This window comes from Lissotriton helveticus, chromosome 4_1, assembly GCF_964261635.1.
Source record: "Lissotriton helveticus chromosome 4_1, aLisHel1.1, whole genome shotgun sequence".
NCBI classification, from domain to species: domain Eukaryota; kingdom Metazoa; phylum Chordata; class Amphibia; order Caudata; family Salamandridae; genus Lissotriton; species Lissotriton helveticus.
The window spans coordinates 287,989,225-288,008,166 of record NC_136063.1 but is presented as its reverse complement, the minus strand read 5'-3'; the positions used below and the strand labels follow the sequence as shown (position 1 = coordinate 288,008,166).

Sequence of the window (18,942 nt, the reverse complement as noted above, 5' to 3'; positions counted from 1 at the left end):
TTTGTACGAAGCACTACCTTATTGTGGTGTATTTGCATGTAAGGTTCCTGAATGGTTAGCGCCTGTAGCTCACTCACTTGCCTGAGGGAGGTAATGGCAATTAAAAATGCCACCTTCCATGTTAAGAACTGTAGTTCACTTGAATGAAGTGGTTCAAAGGGGGGTCCCATGAGTCTGGTAAGCACAACGTTTAAGTTCCAGACTGGAGAAGATGGATAATTTGGAGGGATAATTATTTTAAGTCCTTCCATAAAAGCTTTGATAGGTGGTATTCTGAATAGGGACACATGTTGTCTGTTTTGAAGATATGCTGCAATAGCGGCAAGGGGTAGCCTTATGGATGAGCATGCTGGGTTACATCTTTGAAGATGTAGCAGGTAACAGATTAGGTTTTGGATGGAGGCATCTAATGGATTGATTTGGTTATTATTACAATAAAGTATGAATCTTTTCCATTTAGCTGCGTAGCATGCTCTGGTAGTGGGACGCCTTGCTTCCTTGATAATGTTCATGCAGTCTGGAGGCAAGTTAAGATATCCGAACTCTAGGACCTCAGGAGCCAGATCGCTAGGTTCATCTGATTGGGATCTGGGTGGCTGATTTCTCCATGATTCTGTGTTAGCAATTGTGGCGAAAGGCGCAGTCTTTGGTGGGGAACTACTGAGAGTTCTAGGAGCGTTGTGTACCATGGCTGTCTTGCCCATGTGGGAGCAACCAGGATCATTGTGAGTGAGTGTTGCCTTAGTTTGCGTGCCACTAATGGAATCAGTGGGGTTGGTGGAAAAGCGTACGCAAATCTGCCTGACCAGTTCATCCATATCGCATTGACTTGTGACAACGGGTGTGGGAACCTGGCAGCAAAAGACGGGCATTTTGAGTTTTCATTTGTGGCAAACGAATCTATTTCTGGATGTCCCCACTTTTGGAAGAATGGTTGTAGAACTTGAGGATGAATCTCCCATTCGTGTATTTGTTGACTGTCTGCTTAGTAGATCTGCTATCTGATAGTCTATCCCTGGGAAGTGTTCTGCCAGGAGGTAGATGTTTTGTGGAATTGCCCACTTCCATATGCTCTGTGCTAGGTGAGATAGCTGCCGAGAGTGTGTCCCTCCTTGCTTTTGGATATAGTACATGGCTGTCATGTTGTCCGTCCGGATTAACACAACCTTGTTGCATAAGTATTTCTGAAAGGCTTTCATTGCTAGAAATACTGCTAGTAATTCTAAGTGGTTTATATGTAGTGTCTTTTGCTTGGTTGTCCAGAGACCTTGGACTGTGTATTGAAGGAGATGGGCTCCCCAACCTGTCAGTGATGCGTCCGCTGTTATTACTACCTGTGGAACTGGCTCTTGGAACAGTTGCCCCTTGGAAAGGTTTTGTGGGTTCCACCACTGCAGAGAGCTGTAAGTGTGACTGTCTACGAACACTAGGTCTTTTAGTTGTCCTTGAGCTTGGTTCCACTGCCATGCCAGGCATTCTTGTAAGGGACGCATTTGAAGCCGAGCATGAGGGACGATGAATATGCAGTAGGCCATCATGCCTATGAGCTGCATAAACACTCGGGCTGGCAGGGAGTGTTGTGGCAGAAATCTTTGAGTGAGAGACTGTATTTTGGCTATCCTGGTTGGATTTGGATATGCCTTCGCCACTGAGGTAATTATTGTTGCTCCCTTCTTTAGTTCGACGGTCTTTTTTGGGTCGACAGCCTTTTTCGGCTCGATGTGTTTTTTCGGCTCGACAGCTTTTTTCCGTTCGACGGCCTTGTTCGGCTCGGCAGCAGTCTTCGGCTCGACGACTTTCTTTGGGTTGATTCCCTTTTTCGGGTTGACGGTCTTCTTCGGATCGACGCCCTTCTTTGGGTCGACAGTGATCTTTGGATCGATGACCTTCTTTGGGTCTACGGTCTTTTTCGGATCAACGACCTTTTTTGGCTGGACGGTCTTTTTCGTATCGACGACTTTTTTGGTGTCATCGCCCGTTCTCGGCCCTGTGGCCGTTTTTGAGTCAATGGTCTTTTTGGGAAGTGTTTTGTTCGGTCCCGGGGTACCGGAAGGCTTTGGTATGGTCTTCGGAGCTGAGCCGGAAGGCGGGGCTTCGGAAGCTGTGTTTCGGTCGCGGCTAAGGCTTTTTTGCGATGCTTTGACCGGAGCCTTGTCTGGAGGTGGAGGCAGGGTAGGGGCTTTGGTACTCACGGTTTGCCCGGTGGGATCTCTTCATCGGAGTCCGACAGGTCTTCTACTGTGACTAGTTGTAGGTCAGAGTCTGCTGCCTCTGGGAGTTCATGTTCGTCGTCAAAAATGTTATCCGGTTCTGGTGCCTGTCGCTGCATCTGTTGTCGAGCAGCCCTTCGGTTCCGGATAGTTTTCTTCGACCGGAACTGAGCACAAGCTGGACAGTTTTCTTCGTTGTGCTCCGGAGATAGGCACCTGTTGCATACTGTATGCTTATCGCTATGTGGAAACTTGGATCAACATTGTGGGCATCTTGTAAACGGGGTCCTTTCCATTGGCAGGAGGCCCACGTGGCGTCGAAAAGGTCAAACGGCCCGCGTCGACTACCAGAGATAGATGGAAAGGGTTGTCGAGTCGAGGGATACCGAGCGGAAACAATACCTTTGCAAGTATAAGGTTTTTGGCCTTAGAAATTTGGAAAACTTCGGTCCCGAAGTTGGAGGATTGTCAAAGTGCATTAGAACCCAATGGCGGAGAAAAACAATCTGAAGATGGAGAAGATGCTCATGCGCACTGTAGTCCAGGGGAGGAGTCATCTATCTTGTGATACTTCGAAGACTCTTCCAAGACAACAAGGTGCAAACATCCGGACCCAACACTAGGCGGCGATCTAGGCTAAGATATGAATTCAGCAGCCCACATGCCTCGAACAGATTGTATTACTGGGTACAGGCTGGATGGGTTCTCAGTGTCTCTGATATTTAGTCGGGTTAGCATGTGTCTAGTGGGGACCCAGAATGGGAGTGAGGTACATACTCTTCGTCAATAGGTTGAAGGTAATCGCAGGCAAAGGATGATCTGGATGAAGTAGCAGAGGAATCCTAGGATAGTAGGTCACAGCCTAAATTGCCCAGGGATGCAGTGGAGTCAAATGACTGCAAGATTTATGATTTTATCCTGGAAAATAGAAAATTGTGACAGGCTGCAGGATGAAGGATATCAGGGTGAGGCACTGAGTAAAAGGGCTTTGACTTGCCATATTGGGCTCACCATTTTTACTCCGGGTGGATGCAGTGTTGCTTGGTTTCTCTAAGGGCCTTAGAAAACCAGTGTGCTGATAGTTCGGTGTGATCTACTTACAATTTTGCAGCGGGTGGAGGACTCTAAGTTCTGTACCAGCCAACCTTTGAGTACAGCTGTACTATCCTTCATATCACATGAAATGGTGGAATGGTTCATCGTAAGAACCTTGATTAACTTATCAGTAAACACTTTGCCCAGGGTCTTCTAAGACAGGAGTAGGAAGATTATTTTGTAGGAGGCGGATTGTGCCTTTATTGAAGGGTAAAACGTATTGCATAATGATCCAACCATCCATGTGCTTTGTACAAACAATTAGGTTTCAGTTCAGTGGTAACTGAACAGAAGGTCAAGAGTGTGGCTTCCGCTGTGTGTGGGGCCTGGTAAGCTTTTTACCCAGTCAAGGGTGGCCCAGCCCTTCATAAGAGATCTAGTGCCAATATCAGTGAGCGAGTCGCCATGATAGTTAAAGTTGGCTCGTGGATAATGAACTCCAAAAAGGGGCTTATGAAATTGGCGCTGTAGGCTGGAGGTATGTAGACCAATTAAAAAAATTTGATTAATGTAGGATACAGTGAAAGCCAGATGCATGAGCTTGGTCTCTGTAAAGGAGCGAGTGTTCAATAGATGAATATTAAGGTAGTTTCTAAAACATAATAGCATGACGCTGCCTTTCTTGTGCAAGTGGACTTGTCTGAGGATGTTATAGAAGTTTGGAGTTAGAACCAAGAGGTTGTCAAGGTTAGAATAATCTTTAAAGCAAGATTAAGTCATAATGATTGTAGGACTCCGGTTGTCAAGTATGAAGTCAAGTATGTCGGTTTTATATTCTGCTAGTGAGCTGGTGTTAAGACACAATAAAATGTGATTACGCATTTTAGTAGGTATGGATGGCCTGTGACACTATCACTGGAGTGATAGTGAGCAGAATGCTTGAGTCGGTGGGAAACTTTGAGGCAACAATATGGTTGTCTGTGGTAGGGGAGATTTAAGTGTTGTCATATATAATAGGAGTTGAACTTACTTGGCAATGGGAATAGTCCTGTGTCTGTCTGGTGTGCAGACAGGCTTCCCTTCGGCCCTAGTAGATATGATGTGAGTGAAGTAGGAGGTGGGCTTAGCACCAATGTCCTACACTAAAAATCAACAGAGTGAAAGTAGCTATCTATCAGTCTAGCGCCAGACACCGAGAGGTTTTGGCTATGGTTACTGATGTGAATAGACAATACAATAAGCCTCTGCTTTTCCAGCATAGTTTGCTCTAAGAGATTAGATTTTTCTGCACTACCAGGGTCTCTCTTGCTGGCAGGTAAGCATTACAGAAGATATGTCCTTCCTCCACCTTTCTCTATAACTATTCCCCACGTAAATATTTCTTTCTTTCAATAATTGTCTTCCAATTATTTTTCACGATGAGCTGGAATTCAACCGGGGGACCTGAGCTATACATATGGTTGAAGGAATTGATTAAGAGGTGGACTGTGAGAGGAAGGTGATTCAGACGGAGGAGGCTACATGGGTGTGCAAGATCCTGCTCTTGCCTGCATGGGATGCGATCTTGGCCTACCTTAGTCTGGATATACAGGGGTTGATATCCCATCTTCTACAATTTGCTTTATCTCCACTCATTATTCAATAAATCTTGTACTTTCTAATCTACCAATATTTCTGTTTTACATTAATTGTGGCTTTGTTAAAAATATATATGATTCACTGTGTTGAATGTGCTACAAAAATGAATACATAAATATACTCACAATAATTAAAAGAATGAAGAAACATATAGCACAGGAGAAAGCATTTTCAGTTTCCTCGTAAAGTGTTCAACTATGCGCAAATTTGTGCTTTGTCAAATGATTAAACAAACAAGAGTATTTAGGACTTGATGCTGTACACACAGAATTATTGAGTTCTTCAGTGTCCATTTCTAACCTACAGCAGTTATCCATTGACCGGATTGCCTTAAAGCTTACACTATATTTGAAAAGCACAAAGAAAATGCATCATGGTCTCTTACCTTGTACACTGCTCCATTGTAGAACGGATGAACTGACCAATCAGAGCTAGGAATTGTTCTGTGTATCTTGAGTGAAACTGCTTCAACAATGTTAGGATACCCAATACCAAAGGGGGCCAGTCAACTGGATCTGCAGGTTTTTTGCATGCCATTCCTAAAGCAGGATAAACAAAGTGCCAATCTTTGAAACGTTCAGATTTCAAATTCTCGCCCATTTGCCTATTCAAAGTGTTAACATTCTGCCATATTTAACAAAAATGACCAATATATGTTTTACTATGCAGGGCAGTGCTAGACCGACAGTAAACGTTCATGTCATCTCATTATGCAGGAGGATGCAGCAAAGGATGTTCATTCATTACATGGTTGGTACAAGGCTACATGAGATTACCTATACACGGATTAAATATCCTGACTTCTCCTCATCTGCCTAGTAAATGATACATCTGGTGCTTTGAGGATAATGGAATATGATCTATGACTTTACTGACCCCAATACATGAATGTCATCCCTTTGGCCACACTTTAAGGAAACATATTTAAAGTATTTGATTTGAAGGTAAGGACAGACAGCAAGAGATCCTCTTCAAAAGGGGGTAGCATGGTGCACTGATAATTGAAAATTCATTTTCACTGATATAATTATAAGATGAGGACTATCAGATCAGTCTAATCTGTTCAGTTCCATGACTGCTGCTACACATAGGGTTCATCTCAGGCCTTTCTAATACACTATGACAATCACTCAGTGTCTATGTAAGGCCTTTTTAAGTTCTAATATGACTTTGAAGCTCAGCATCCATCACTGCACTGGAAATAATGGTAAAACGAGCTGGGGTGCGAGAGTAGTGAGAAGGGGAGGAAAAGTCCACTAAAGCTTTTTTTTTTTACCAAACTTAATCATACTGCGATTTGATGCAAAGTAAGTACTAGATTTGAGGGAATGATTTAGTCAAGGAAGAACAACAGAAGAAAGAGCCAGAAGTTTTATAGTTTGTAGACAAAAGGGATCGGACAGAACACATGATCGATTTGTAGGTTTGAGCATGGGGATGAGCTTTGTAGGAACTGGGGTGGTAAAGTCTAAGTGTAAAGCTGACTGAGTTCTGGGTTTTTTGCAGGTGAAGGGGGAGGTTCAATGAGTACTGTAGCAAGCGGTTCTCTAATAATGATGGTCTTGGAAGAGGAGCATGACACAGAATTCTTGCCCAAAAGTGAAAGTGCGAAAGCAGTGTATGATGCGGCATTAACTTGTTGATTGTGCATGCAAAGACAATAAAGGAGGGTTTAAAGTGAGGTGACGAGGTTTTGAAAATATATGGATTTCACATTAGCCAAGGGTACAGCTAGTGTACTAAGGCCTAGTTTATAATACGTGAGAATTTTATTAGTGTTATATTTTTGCCATTTATGTAGGAGCACACACACACACCTTGGTTTTCAGAGAGAAGATATGAGGAAAGCTCAGTAAAGGTACTGGATAGAATATGCACAAGAGATAGTGTACATTAAAAGCATGTTTCAGGGCTCTAATGTACTGAGTGAAAGATATGGTGTACTGCAGAAGCTGTGAGGCCATTACAAATGTGGTTAGGACTTGAGGGTCGGCCTCTGGAGAATGTTTCCTTTAAGAACATGAGGAGCTACTGATGTGGTGGTGGGAGCGATGTAGATCAGAGTATGTATGAAGGCATGTCAGATGAAGCTGGATCAAGGCAAGGAGAGGAAATGGGTCAATTTACTAAATAACGGTATAAGGTCCACAAGTTTTCTTTGGCTAGATGTGAACTAAGTATTAATTAGTCAATCATCAGAAGATAGCTGGGAAAACATGTTTTTCTGTATTTGTACATTAAAGTTTTAGTTAGAGTAGTATGAAATGAAAGTCGATTCAATTAAAAAAACGTTATTCAGGCAGAATTTCACCCATATAAGTAACATAAATAAATACATCAGTTAAAAGAAACATTTAAAAATAGAAATGAAAGTCAGAAAAGTATTCAGTGGCCCTGGAGCGCAACCGAGGACCACAGCTGGTCTGAAAGGTATAATGATTGAAGCAGAGGGAAATTTGAAAGAGGAGGGGGTGGTTGGTGCCTGGCACTTTTGTTGGTTTGGAGCAATTTGTTGAGAAGGCAGATACCTATTTCGCAACCTACCAGGTAAATGCGTGGTGTGAATGTGGGTGTGTGTGTGTGTGTGTGTGACAATGTGTGTTTGTATTTGTGCGTGTGAAAGGTGGCATGACCAGTGTGAAATTAAAGTAACAGTGTAATACAATGGGATAAGTATGAGATCATCATTGCTATATTAAAAAACAGTTGTTCAAAGTATAGCTCGTCACATGCAAGAAAAAAAGACAATTAAATGGGTGCCACTCTGACAGAGCATGCAGTGTCAGGACTCTACTGCACGCTATTCAACAACAATCTTCCATTGCTTGAACCTCTGAGAGAGAAATGGGAGAGAAACCTGGGGAGGCTTGAGGATGATGACTTGGCCCAGGTGTGTGGATACCCTGGCGAGGTTGCTGTAGGGTGGGAGTCCGCTTGATCCAGTCAAAAATCCTTCAAAAGGCATACTATACATATTCTGTTCCGTAAGGGTGGGCCGACTGACGAATACTGCTTGCAGGGCTGTCAGATGAATAACACCCTATTGGATACACTTTGGGAATGCTGGAGGATTGGGACCCGCTCGAATCAGGTGGGTAACAGAATATCAGAGGTCCTGTGCTAGGAGGTACGACTTACACCCCAACTATTTTCACTGGGCATCTGGGATGAACTAACCATGGAAACCTAAGCCCTACTTTTTAGTAACCTGGCCTTGATAGTGGCACATAGGTATTTACTGACATATTGGGGGGCGCAAACCCTGCCTACCATGTAGGAGTAAGAAGAAGGCATGGATTGGTGCATGGAGGTGGAGAAATTGATGTACCAAGCAAGAAGATGTGCACGTACATTTGAGAAGGTCTGTTGTACTGGGATAGGAGCAAGGAAGAGGGAGTGTGAGAAGACAGGGGAGGTGTGCTCCTGATGGGGGGGCGAGTCCGGCTCAAGCCACAAGACGAAATGTTGGGCTTTTGTGTTGGTGGGAAATGCTCTAGCTGTTGCAATATGTCATTCTCCAGTCTGAATTTCGGAAAGATTTATCCAAAACTGTTGTGTGCTTGCTCACCTGCCTTTGGAAGTGGGGGGGATACGTTATTTTGTTTTTTTCTGTGCAAAAACTGAATAAAGAGATGTTAAAAAGAAAAAGACAATTAAAGTTAAAATAGATTGAGTCAACAAGTCTCACCATACCAAGGTTTTTGATGTACTGAAGCTTTGGTAACTGGGCAATCAAAAAAACGAAGATCACAACAGGGAAATACGAAAGTCGTTTTGTAGTGATGTATATCTAAAACACAGAAAAATATAAAAACATGACTTGCTAAGAAGAAGAAATTACACATGTGACTGCAAAATATTTTAACAGATCATTAATTTTCTCTACAGCTATATCATTTTTAAAATACCCAGAGCTTTTGAAATTTAAGCTAACAATATTCGGCTAAACTATGGATACCCAGAACTGCACCATGGTGTTACTTAGAATGAGAGGAAGTGACATTGCCTAAAGTATAACTGGTGCTGTTCGGACGAGGCACCTTAGTTATAATAACTCTTTTTTACTAACGTCAGTACAAACAAGCAATGACAAAGCCTACACTTGTTGCTTCTGTACAGTGCTTGTGTGCAGAGGCATTCAGTACACAGGCAAAGATGCACACAGACCATCCTACTTTAAAAGATTAATTTTCACAATTCCAACAGGAACCCAAAACAGCATATAGGCATCAAATCAACAATCATAGCTAGCCCAGTAGAGCAGTGGTTCTTAACCTTCTGACTTCTGTGGGCCCCTCACTTAATCATTACTGGAACCTGGGGACCCCAAAATACATCATTATTGGAACCGTGGACTTACATTGAATAATTAATGGGAGCCAGGGACCCCAGCCTAAGCATTATTGATTATTTGAACCTCAAAACGAGACACAAACAATATAGAAACTGGCATTCATTAAACAAATACACAAATGATTACATATTTTATTTAAATCACAAACATATATAAAAAAATCAAGATTTATTTTTAATGGGAAACTTGGAGCTTTTCTAAATTCAATTGAGCTGTGTCTGGGGAGTGCGCTGTGCTTCCAATGATGTACACGAAGGAGGCACAGGTTTATGTTAAATATACAGGCAATGAGTAGCACAATAAAATAAAGGTGCCAAACACTACATTTTTCCAGGGAAAGTTAGATATTCTGATATTAAAGTGAGTCAGTGGTGACGGATATCTTGTCCGCTGAAATATAAATCCCATTATATCCTGTGAGATTTATATTTCGCGGACGGGCTGTCCATCACCGGTGTGTCGGAGAAACTGTCCCCCAAGATATAAATCAGGCCCTTAGTAAGCCTTCAAAGAACTCTAACCCTGTGTCCTGCAGACGATGCAATTTTTTAAACAGCCAGTATTTGACTCGCTGAGTTAAATTACCAACTTGGGTTGTGGATGCTCGCTTCGTGCACAGAGTGCAGAATCCCACCCTTTGCCTCGGACATTCACTTATGTAGCTGCACAAACCATTTTACAACATGGTGAACTTACTTCGTTTTAAGGATGGGTTTTACGCACTGTACTCCCGCGTCATGATTGTTGTGTGTGTGCTGATTTGGATAACTGGAAAACAACTGGGTTTAGTTGCTTTGGTTTCATTTTATTATAGGTAATGACTTATGAGTTCTAGTCTCATAATCAGGCCTTTTATGCAGGTCTCCTCTTTTATTAGTCGTCTCAGCCGTGATGTGCCAGACATAAGCTTTCTTTTAATTGAATCTGCTTGTGGCAGTACAACAGTGAGGCCTGCATTAGTTAGAGCATATTGTAGTATTTCATACTGAGTGAAATATATATTTATTAAGTCAATGTCAATGTGTTAGAATGTTAGGTATGTACGATAGGTCTATGTTCATATGATTCTAAGCTTGTAGAATGTTTTAATGTGAACTGAACCTCCCAACTGGCTTGTGGTGTATGGGATCTTTCTCCCTGAATAAACTGCAGTGGATCAGCCTACTTGTGTATTCATCATCTTTAACCGGATAACTTCGCTGGCGTACTCGGCAGTTGATGTGTGGAGAAGATCCCAACTTGAAGCTTGGTGAGAAATTACCTTTTCTTCATTGATTTTTGAAAATCCTCTCTTCTCACTAAGCAACAAGCTGTGCTCTTATTTGAAATTATTGGGAGATCTACAAGTCTATTAAATAATTCAACTACAATCTTTGTTATCCATTATAGAAAATTGTAAATGGACTTTAAACTGTATCTTCAGTTAATACGAAGAAAAACAGATTGACATCTGTGACAGGAAAACTTTCATTTGGATGCTCTTATATACGATCTGCTTCGTTGTGGTAAAAAACTTTTCTTTCTTGTCCTCATCTTTAAATTGATGTTAACTATTTCAAAGTCACATTGATGTTCCAATTAATCTCCCTCATGAAGCATATTGATGTGAAAAATGACAGTTTAATGCTCGGGAAAATCTGTTGGGGGGAGTTGAGGATTCACATGCTTCAAAAAGGATGAAAGATTAATTGAAGTCCTTGGCCGTGAACTGCTATTGAACAGTAACTGATTTGTCATTTCAACCGCCATCCAGCCAGCAGTAAAAGTTTAAAAGTATACTGCTTACCTCGCGCTTGGCTCTTCTCTTCGTCATCCATGATTGTTCACAGCGTCGTCACAGCATCTCCTGCTCGAGCGTAATGGTGTTGCCAAGTTCATTTCTCTAATTCCAGCCACAGCGTCATCTCGCACTATCTGTGTGCGTGGAAGCTTGCCAAGTTAATTTCTTTAATTCCAGCCAGCATCATCACGCACTACTGGTGAGCGTAGAAGCCATTTTTTTTTTATCTTCAAGAAACTTTGTTTTGGGTTACGAGACTGCACCGATATCAAGGCTTCCACGTCAATAGAGATCTTTGGAATTGAGCTTTATTTAAAGTAAAGGGAAAATAAACGGTACTGTTTTTTTTCTTTTCTTTTCTTCTTTCATTTCAGCTGTCATTTCAGTGTGCATTACGGAGATACTACAGTGACATGCACACTATTTTCAGCGTGAACTGTATATCTGTTTTTTCTATTTATCGGCGCAACCTGTATTTTGTTTAAACTCTATATTGCAGATACATTTCAGTGGCAAGCTCACTATTATCAGCGTGCTGTACATTTATGCGTGCTCTGTGGAGTAATACAGTGACGCACATTTTTATCTGTGTCTTCACACAACATTGATATTACTGTGGCACACCCGTTTTCATCAGTGCGTTTACTGGATATACATTCCAATGTCTCACACTTTATTGCCTAGGTGTTTTTACATCTTATATATTGATATTATATATATGAAACAATTCACTCAGTGCAGAGAGGAAATCTGCTCTACTTCATTGTTTAGGATCCGAGGGACAGGATGTGTTAGATCATCTTCCTGATCTCTCGGACACTGATGCTAGAGGTTTAAATGATTATGAAATCTGTATAAAAAACTTGATAATCATTATCTTCCCAAGGTCAGCACGATTTTAGAGAGATATGAATTTGCCAAACGTATGCAGGCTGAAGAAGAATCAATTGAAACTTATATCACTCATTTAAGGAAGCTTGCTTCATCGTGTAAATTTTACAATCTTACAGATGAATGGATACGTGATCAATTCATGTTTGGCTGCAATATAGAAAAGGTTAGGGAAGAACTCTGGTTGCGTGATGAGCCATCTTTAGAAGAAGTCCTAGCGGTGGCTAAGAGAATAGAACACTCATTAAAATGTGTGGCAGTCATTAAGAAGGACAGTAATAAAGATGTAAAGGTTCAAGTGGTCAAGCAGAAGTCTGAAAAACAGATGAAATGTTCTTTAGAAATAAGAATGAAACAATCAAATCTGATATTGAAATGTTTTAGATGTGGGAAATCTGATCATCTTGCCAATGATAAGAAATGCCCAGCAATTAATCAAACGTGTAGCAAATGTAAGAAAAAAGGGCATTTCTCATCATTTTGCAGAACTAAACCAAAGACCAAGTTAAAGAGCAGGATAAAGAAGGTTGAAGTGTATAATGAGTGTGAAGGTGAAGGGAGTTCTGAGGATGCTGACTGCGGTCAAATTGTAGTACAAGTTGTCAGCAAAAGGTAAAGAGAGCCCTCTTGATGAAATCTTAATTGATGGTGAATCCACGAAAGTTTTGTTTGATTCAGGTGCAAAAATTACGCTAGTATCTAACGACTTTTATGTTAAGAAACTTAAGGGAAAAGTAAAATTGTTGAAACCTGATATAATTCCACTTGCTTATGGTGGTGAACCAATTAAATTACATGGATATTTCACAGGTTTAATTGAATATAAAGATAGGTTAACCTCTGGAAAAATCTGTTTCAAAGAGTGGTGATAGCCTTATAAGTTGGTTACATGAAGGAGCCTTAGGGATTTATCTTGATCCAAATTCTGATCCTCCAATTTGTCTCAGAGAAGATTTTTGCTCTGTTTCTAAAAAATCTTTAGAAGAATTTGTGCACTCATTAAAATCTGAGTTTCAAAATGTTTTTAAAGAAGAACTAGGATGTTTAAAAGGGTACTGTCATAAGATCAGGTTAAAAAAAATTCCATACCTACATGTTCTAAGGTGAGAAACGTGCCTATATCTGTTAGGGATGAATGGAAGAAAGAAATTAAAAAGTTATTGGAAGGAGGAATCATAGAGGAAGTTGAGGGCACAGAATGGTTGGCTCCTGTCGTCGCAGCACGCAAAGCCAATGGGGATCTTCGTCTCTGCATAGATTTGAGAAGTTTAAATAAGAATGTAGTTGTTGACAGATACCCCTTGCCCAATATTAATGAGCTTTTAGTTCTCCTTGGTGGTGCCAAAGTGTTTAACACAATTAACATCTGCTTATCACCAGATAGAATTGCATGAGTCATCTAGAGATTATACTTCTTTCATGACTCCATTTAGTACATACAGATTCAAACGCATGCCTTTTGGATTGGTCTCGGCTTCCTCAGTGTTTCAGCGTGTGATGGAGAAAGTTTTAAGGGATCTTCCTGGTGTATGTGTATATCAGGATGACATCCTGATATTTGCCAAGGACATGATTGAACATGATTCAAGATTGAGGAGTGTGTTAAACAATTTGAGTATCCATAATCTTACTGTTAAAGCAGAAAAGTGCAAGTTCAGATCAGACTCAATTAACTACCCAGGTCATAAAATAACAGGGGTCGGTATCAAACCCAAATCGGAATTAGTCAATACGATTAATAATTTGTGCGCTCCAGTCAATAAGAGTGAGCTGATGAAATTTCTGGGCATGATAGAATATTATGCTAAATTTGTAAAGGGTTTTGCTTCATCAACTGTTAACATGAGAAGTTTACTATTTAAAGGTGTAGATTTTGGGGGAGGAGCTTGGCGGGCATCCGTGATGGCCGCTTGAGCACAGCGCTCTCCGGACCCTCGCCGCTCCCGGCGATTTATCCTGACTAGATCCTGATTTCTTGTAAGAATTCAAGTAGATGACGTTTGGCTGATTACCCTGGCACTTTTCGGAATTTGCTTTGGATCTCGTACTCCTGAGCTACGGTGGTCTGAACTTTTGGGCTCCGCCCTTGAGGTGCGCCCGGGACGAGGTGCAGTTCTGTGGCCGTCCTGGAATTGAACAACAACGGCAGGAGATCTGGCCTTGTGAGACCCCCTTCCTGAGTTTCGGTTTCGATTCTGTCTCGACCTGTGCCACGAGTGTGCGTATCGCGCTCGGCTGAGACTTGGAGACAGTTCGGACACGGGGCTTTCCTCTTGTCTATTTGCTGGTTTGGTGGCCTCCTCCCGAGTTGAGCCCTTCTTTTTGGTGTACTTTTGATCCTGAGTTTTGGGTGTTTGGCCCGTCGACCCTGGTGGCTTGTCCCGTGACGCATCTTCAAAATGGCGGGCAGAGGGGACAGAGAAACGCGCAAGACGAAAACACCTCTGCGCGGAGCGCCGGTTCAGACGAACGTCATGGACCGTTATACACAATCTAAGGGGTCCCCCGGAGCTGCCCTACCTGGCCACAGTACGGCGTCTGAACGAATTTTGGAAGAGTCAGCGGAGCCTTCCCTACAGGATATCATGGGCGCCATCTCGGGAGTGAGGGAATCCACCGGCCTTCAGTACGAGGCCTTGGCCCACAAACTTGACACCGTGGCCATTGAGGTGAATCTGATTCGTGCTGATCTCGGCAAGACGAATGAGAGGGTGCAGTCATTGGATATTAAATCATCTAGCCTCACGAAAGACGTCTCGGAGCTCCAGACAGAGGTTGGGAATCTTCGTAGGGTGAACGACTTCATGACCCGACGCCTGGAGGATTTTGAAAACAGGGCACGTCGCTGCAATGTTCGCCTGGTTGGTGTACCGGAAAACCCTGAACCCCACTCTGTTGATCTCCTGGTTGAGGGTCTGATTTTGAACCATCTTGCCCCCTCCGGGCTTACCAAATTTTTCACGGTTGAACGCGCACATCGTGTCCCGGGGGGCAAAGTTAAGCCGGGTGCTCCGCCAAGGCCTATTGTGGCTAAACTGTTTCATTATAGGGATCGGGACGCTATCCTGCAGGCCTCACGGGTGAAGGGCCCGGTGGCCTTTGAGAATGCCACAGTGAACTTCTACCCGGACTTCTCCCAACAAGTTCAAAGACAACGGATGGAGTTTCGTGGTGCTAAGAAACGTCTTCGAGATCGGGGTCTACGCTATGCGATGCTGTTCCCCACCAGACTTCGTGTCGAGTATAATGAGCGTACTCTGTTCTTTGATAGACCGGATGCTGTTAATGACTGGCTGGACTCCTTGCCTGACCGTCCTCCTGAGACTGAGTCTGCCGCTCACCCTGGTGGTGCCGAAGGTGGTGTGGAGATCTGATTGTTTGACTCTGATGTCTCGTTTTGAATACGTTCCCAGGAGTGGTGGCCGGCGTACCTCTGCAATGTGATTATTTATTTTTTGTGTGTTGATTCTTGCTCTTACTGTAGTCTGGGGGCGGGTGGAACGGAGACCTTTCCTCCTCCGGGGTCTTTGTGTAGACTAGGGGTTATGGGGCGACAGGCACACTGCAGGTTGGGGTGGCTCTTTAGCTTTTTGCAGGGGTGCAGGGTGGGGGGTGTTTCCTTTCAGCTTGGGGGAGGGGGGATGGGAAGTTCTTATTTTTTTGTGTGTTGTTTTCAAGGCGAATTGCTTCTGTCTTTACTGATGTTTCTGATGTCTAGCTCTTGGATGGGGGGTCCTGGCTCGGGTGGGTGGGATGGGGGGTAGGGGGTTGAAATTTGTTTCCTGGAACGTTAATGGCCTGGGAGATCGCATCAAGCGCAGTGTGGTGTTGAAATATATAAGACGTTTGTCACCGGACATTGTTTTCCTGCAAGAGACCCATTTGATTGGGAATGTATGTAATGCAATGAATAGATGGGGCTACAGCCTTGTGGCACACTCGGGGTTTACTTCAGGATCCAGGGGTGTGGGTATCCTTGTTCGTAACTCCCTCCCTCTGGCGATAGATGAGGTGATTCGGGATGATCGTGGGAGATATATTGTTCTGGTGGGTAGATATGAGGGCCGCACCCTGTCCCTCTTTAATGTTTATGTCCCCCCAGGCTTGCAAACTGCTACTTTCACTGATTTAGGCCGTGTCTTGTTGGACCTTCCTGATAGTGTACTCTTTCTTGCCGGTGACTTTAATTCAGTGCTTTCTGGCCTTCACGATCGCCATCCCCCCAGGGATACCCCGCATGCCCAGTGTTGGTTGGGTGGGTTTTTGGATACTTTTGGCCTTGTGGACTGCTGGCGATTGTTACATCCTACTCAGCTTCAATACACTTTTCACTCTGGTGCCCATGGTAGCCTATCTCGGCTGGATTATTTCCTGATGCCCGCTGCCCAGTCGTCGGCGGTCCGTGAGATTATACATTTGCCAAGGGGCATCTCTGACCACTCGCCGCTCTGGCTTCGTTTTGAGGTTGGGATAGAGGCAGTGGGCCGAGTGGCTCCCATTAACCCATGGTATCTCTCCTCCCCTGAGACTCGTGCCCTCTTGCTCAAGTCCATAGATGCTTATTTCCTGGAAAACGAGGGGTCGGTCCCTTCGGCGGTGTCCCTGTGGGAAGCCTTCAAAACTGTGATTCGTGGACAGGCCCTTTCTTTGATTGTTGAAGCTAAGAAAGCCGGGAAGAGGGAGGTAGTGGACCTCGAGGGGGAAATTTCTGCCTTGGAGGACGAGTTGGGATCTGGTGTCACGCCTGAGAAACTTCATGCCCTGGGTCTAAAACAGTTTGCATATAAATCCCTAGTTACTGACGCTGCAAAAGTGATGTTTCGTGAGCAACAAGGCAGATTGTATGATGTTGGTGATAAGGCGGGTAAACTCCTGGCGTGGTTAGACAAGAAAGAAAGAGCTAATCGTGTGGTGCCTGTGATTCAGTCTGCGAGTGGTGAGAATGTCATTGATCCGATCGCCATTGTGGATCGTTTTGCGGAACATTTCCGTGTTGTGTATGCTCCTGTGTCTGTGAGGGATGTGGCTGACTCTCGCCTCCTCCTGCGTGATATTGCATTGCCCTGTGTCTCTGATTTGGACCGTATCGCTTTGGACTCCCCCTTTACGGTTGATGAAATAGCTACTGCCATTCGTTCGCTCCGTTCGGGCAAGGCGTTGGGTCCCAATGGTTTGCCTATTGAGTTGTACAAGTTGCGACCCGATAAAATGGCGCCATATCTCCGCGATATGTTTTTGGAATCACGTGAGCGTAACCTCCTTCCCTATGATCAGCGTTTGGCGACGATAGTCGTCATCCCTAAAGACGGTAAACCTCGCGACCTTTGTTCCTCATATAGACCCATCTCCCTGTTAAATGTTGAACCCAAGGTTCTGGCGAAACTTTTGGCGACCCGACTCCTATCGGTTCTTGGGGACTTAGTTCATCCCGATCAGTCTGGTTTTATCCCGCATCGCAACACTGCTTTGAATCTACGTCGTCTTCACGGCGTGATAGCGAGGGCGGGGCTACTGACTGAACCGGCCATTTTGGCGTCCTTGGATGCCTCCATGGCCTTTGATACTGTGGAGTGGCCTTATTTATGGGCGACTCTTGAGAAATTCGGTTTCGGGTGCGAGTTTATTAGCTGGATTAAGTTATTGTATGCGGAACCTTTGGCGCAGGTTGTTGTGAATGGTAGGGTGTCTGCTCCCTTCCCTCTGGGCAGGGGCACCCGCCAGGGTTGCCCCTTGTCCCCGCTACTGTTTGCGCTCGCCCTTGAGCCGTTGGCGGCCTGGCTCCGCTGGGAACCGTCCCTTAAAGGGATCCGTTGGGCCCCGGACTTCGAGGACCGAGTCTCGCTCTATGCAGACGATATCCTCTTGTATCTTACCTCCCCTCGTAAGTCTTTATCTGTTTTATTTGACGTTCTTGTGTCTTTTGGTGCTAACTCGGGCCTCGTAATCAATTGGACCAAGTCCTGTGTGTATGTTTTGTCTGGTGTCTTGCCTCCATTACCGAGCAGGCTCCCTCTTCAGGTGGCCCGGGATGGTTTCAAATACTTGGGTGTTTTCGTTACTCTGGACTCGTCTCTTCGCTTTGATCGTAATCTCCTTCCTCCGTTGCTTCGATTGCGTTTGGACGTTGCTCGTTGGCGCAGGCTTCCCTTGTCTCCCCTTGGTCGGGCAGCCCTGTTTAAGATGATGTCGTTACCGAGGTTTCTTTACGCTCTCCAGAATTATTATGATCCTGTCCCTCAGTCCTATTTTCGGGAGATTGAGACCCTTCAGAGACAACTTGTCTGGGATGGACGCCCGCGTATTGCTCTTGCTAAGCTTTCCATTCCTTGGTATGACGGTGGCATTGCACTCCCCGATATTAAGAGGTATTATTGGGCCTCACACTTGTCCGCTATCAACCACATCATGTTCTCGCCGGGTAGTAATCCGGCGTTTGAGATGGATAGACTTCAGCTTCCGGGAGGTGACTTTAACAGAGTGCTTTACTCTCGCCCTGCTGGGCGCCATCTTGTGGGTCCTACGTCGATTGCTTTGGCGGTGTGGCGGGCCGCGACTCGGAGCCTGGGCTGGGAGGATCGCTTGACGTTAGCCACGCCGCTTTATGCTTCCGAACGTCTGGGCGGTCTTTGGTCTACCAAGGGTTTCGATCGCTGGGACATGATTGGAATTTCTAAAGTGGGAGATGTGTATTCCAAGGGCTCTGTGCGAACATTTCAGGCCCTCCAGGCTGAATATGGCTTGAGTGGTCGGGAATTCTTTCGCTACCTACAGGTTAGGCACGCCTTGACCGCTGTATTTGCTCCTGGTGAGATTCCGCCTGATTCTTCCCCCCTTGAAGACCGTGTCCTTGACGGACATCTTCCTGACAGCACTATCTCCCTGATTTATAAGAAACTGATTAATAATCGGACTGATCTGTTGATCGGACTTCGGGAGGCGTGGGTTCGTGATGGTTTGGAGCTTGATGACGAGGATTGGCAGTCGGCCCTCTCTTCTCCTAAAGAGGTGGCTATCCCGGCTCGTCTCCGTTTGGT

The 18,942-nt window shown here is 44.2% G+C and overlaps 1 protein-coding gene across 2 annotated transcripts in view; it reads right to left on the bottom strand.

Annotated features, from left to right (window-relative positions):
- Positions 1-18,942, bottom strand: part of WASHC5 (WASH complex subunit 5) — a 415,933-nt gene that overhangs the window by 80,967 nt on the left and 316,024 nt on the right. For both annotated transcript variants that reach the window (XM_078686781.1, XM_078686782.1), the window contains 2 exons: positions 8,577-8,673; positions 5,269-5,422 (listed from right to left, as the gene is read on the bottom strand). In XM_078686781.1, coding sequence (XP_078542907.1) covers positions 5,269-5,422; positions 8,577-8,673 — 251 coding nt within the window. The remainder of the gene's footprint in view (positions 1-5,268; positions 5,423-8,576; positions 8,674-18,942) is intronic.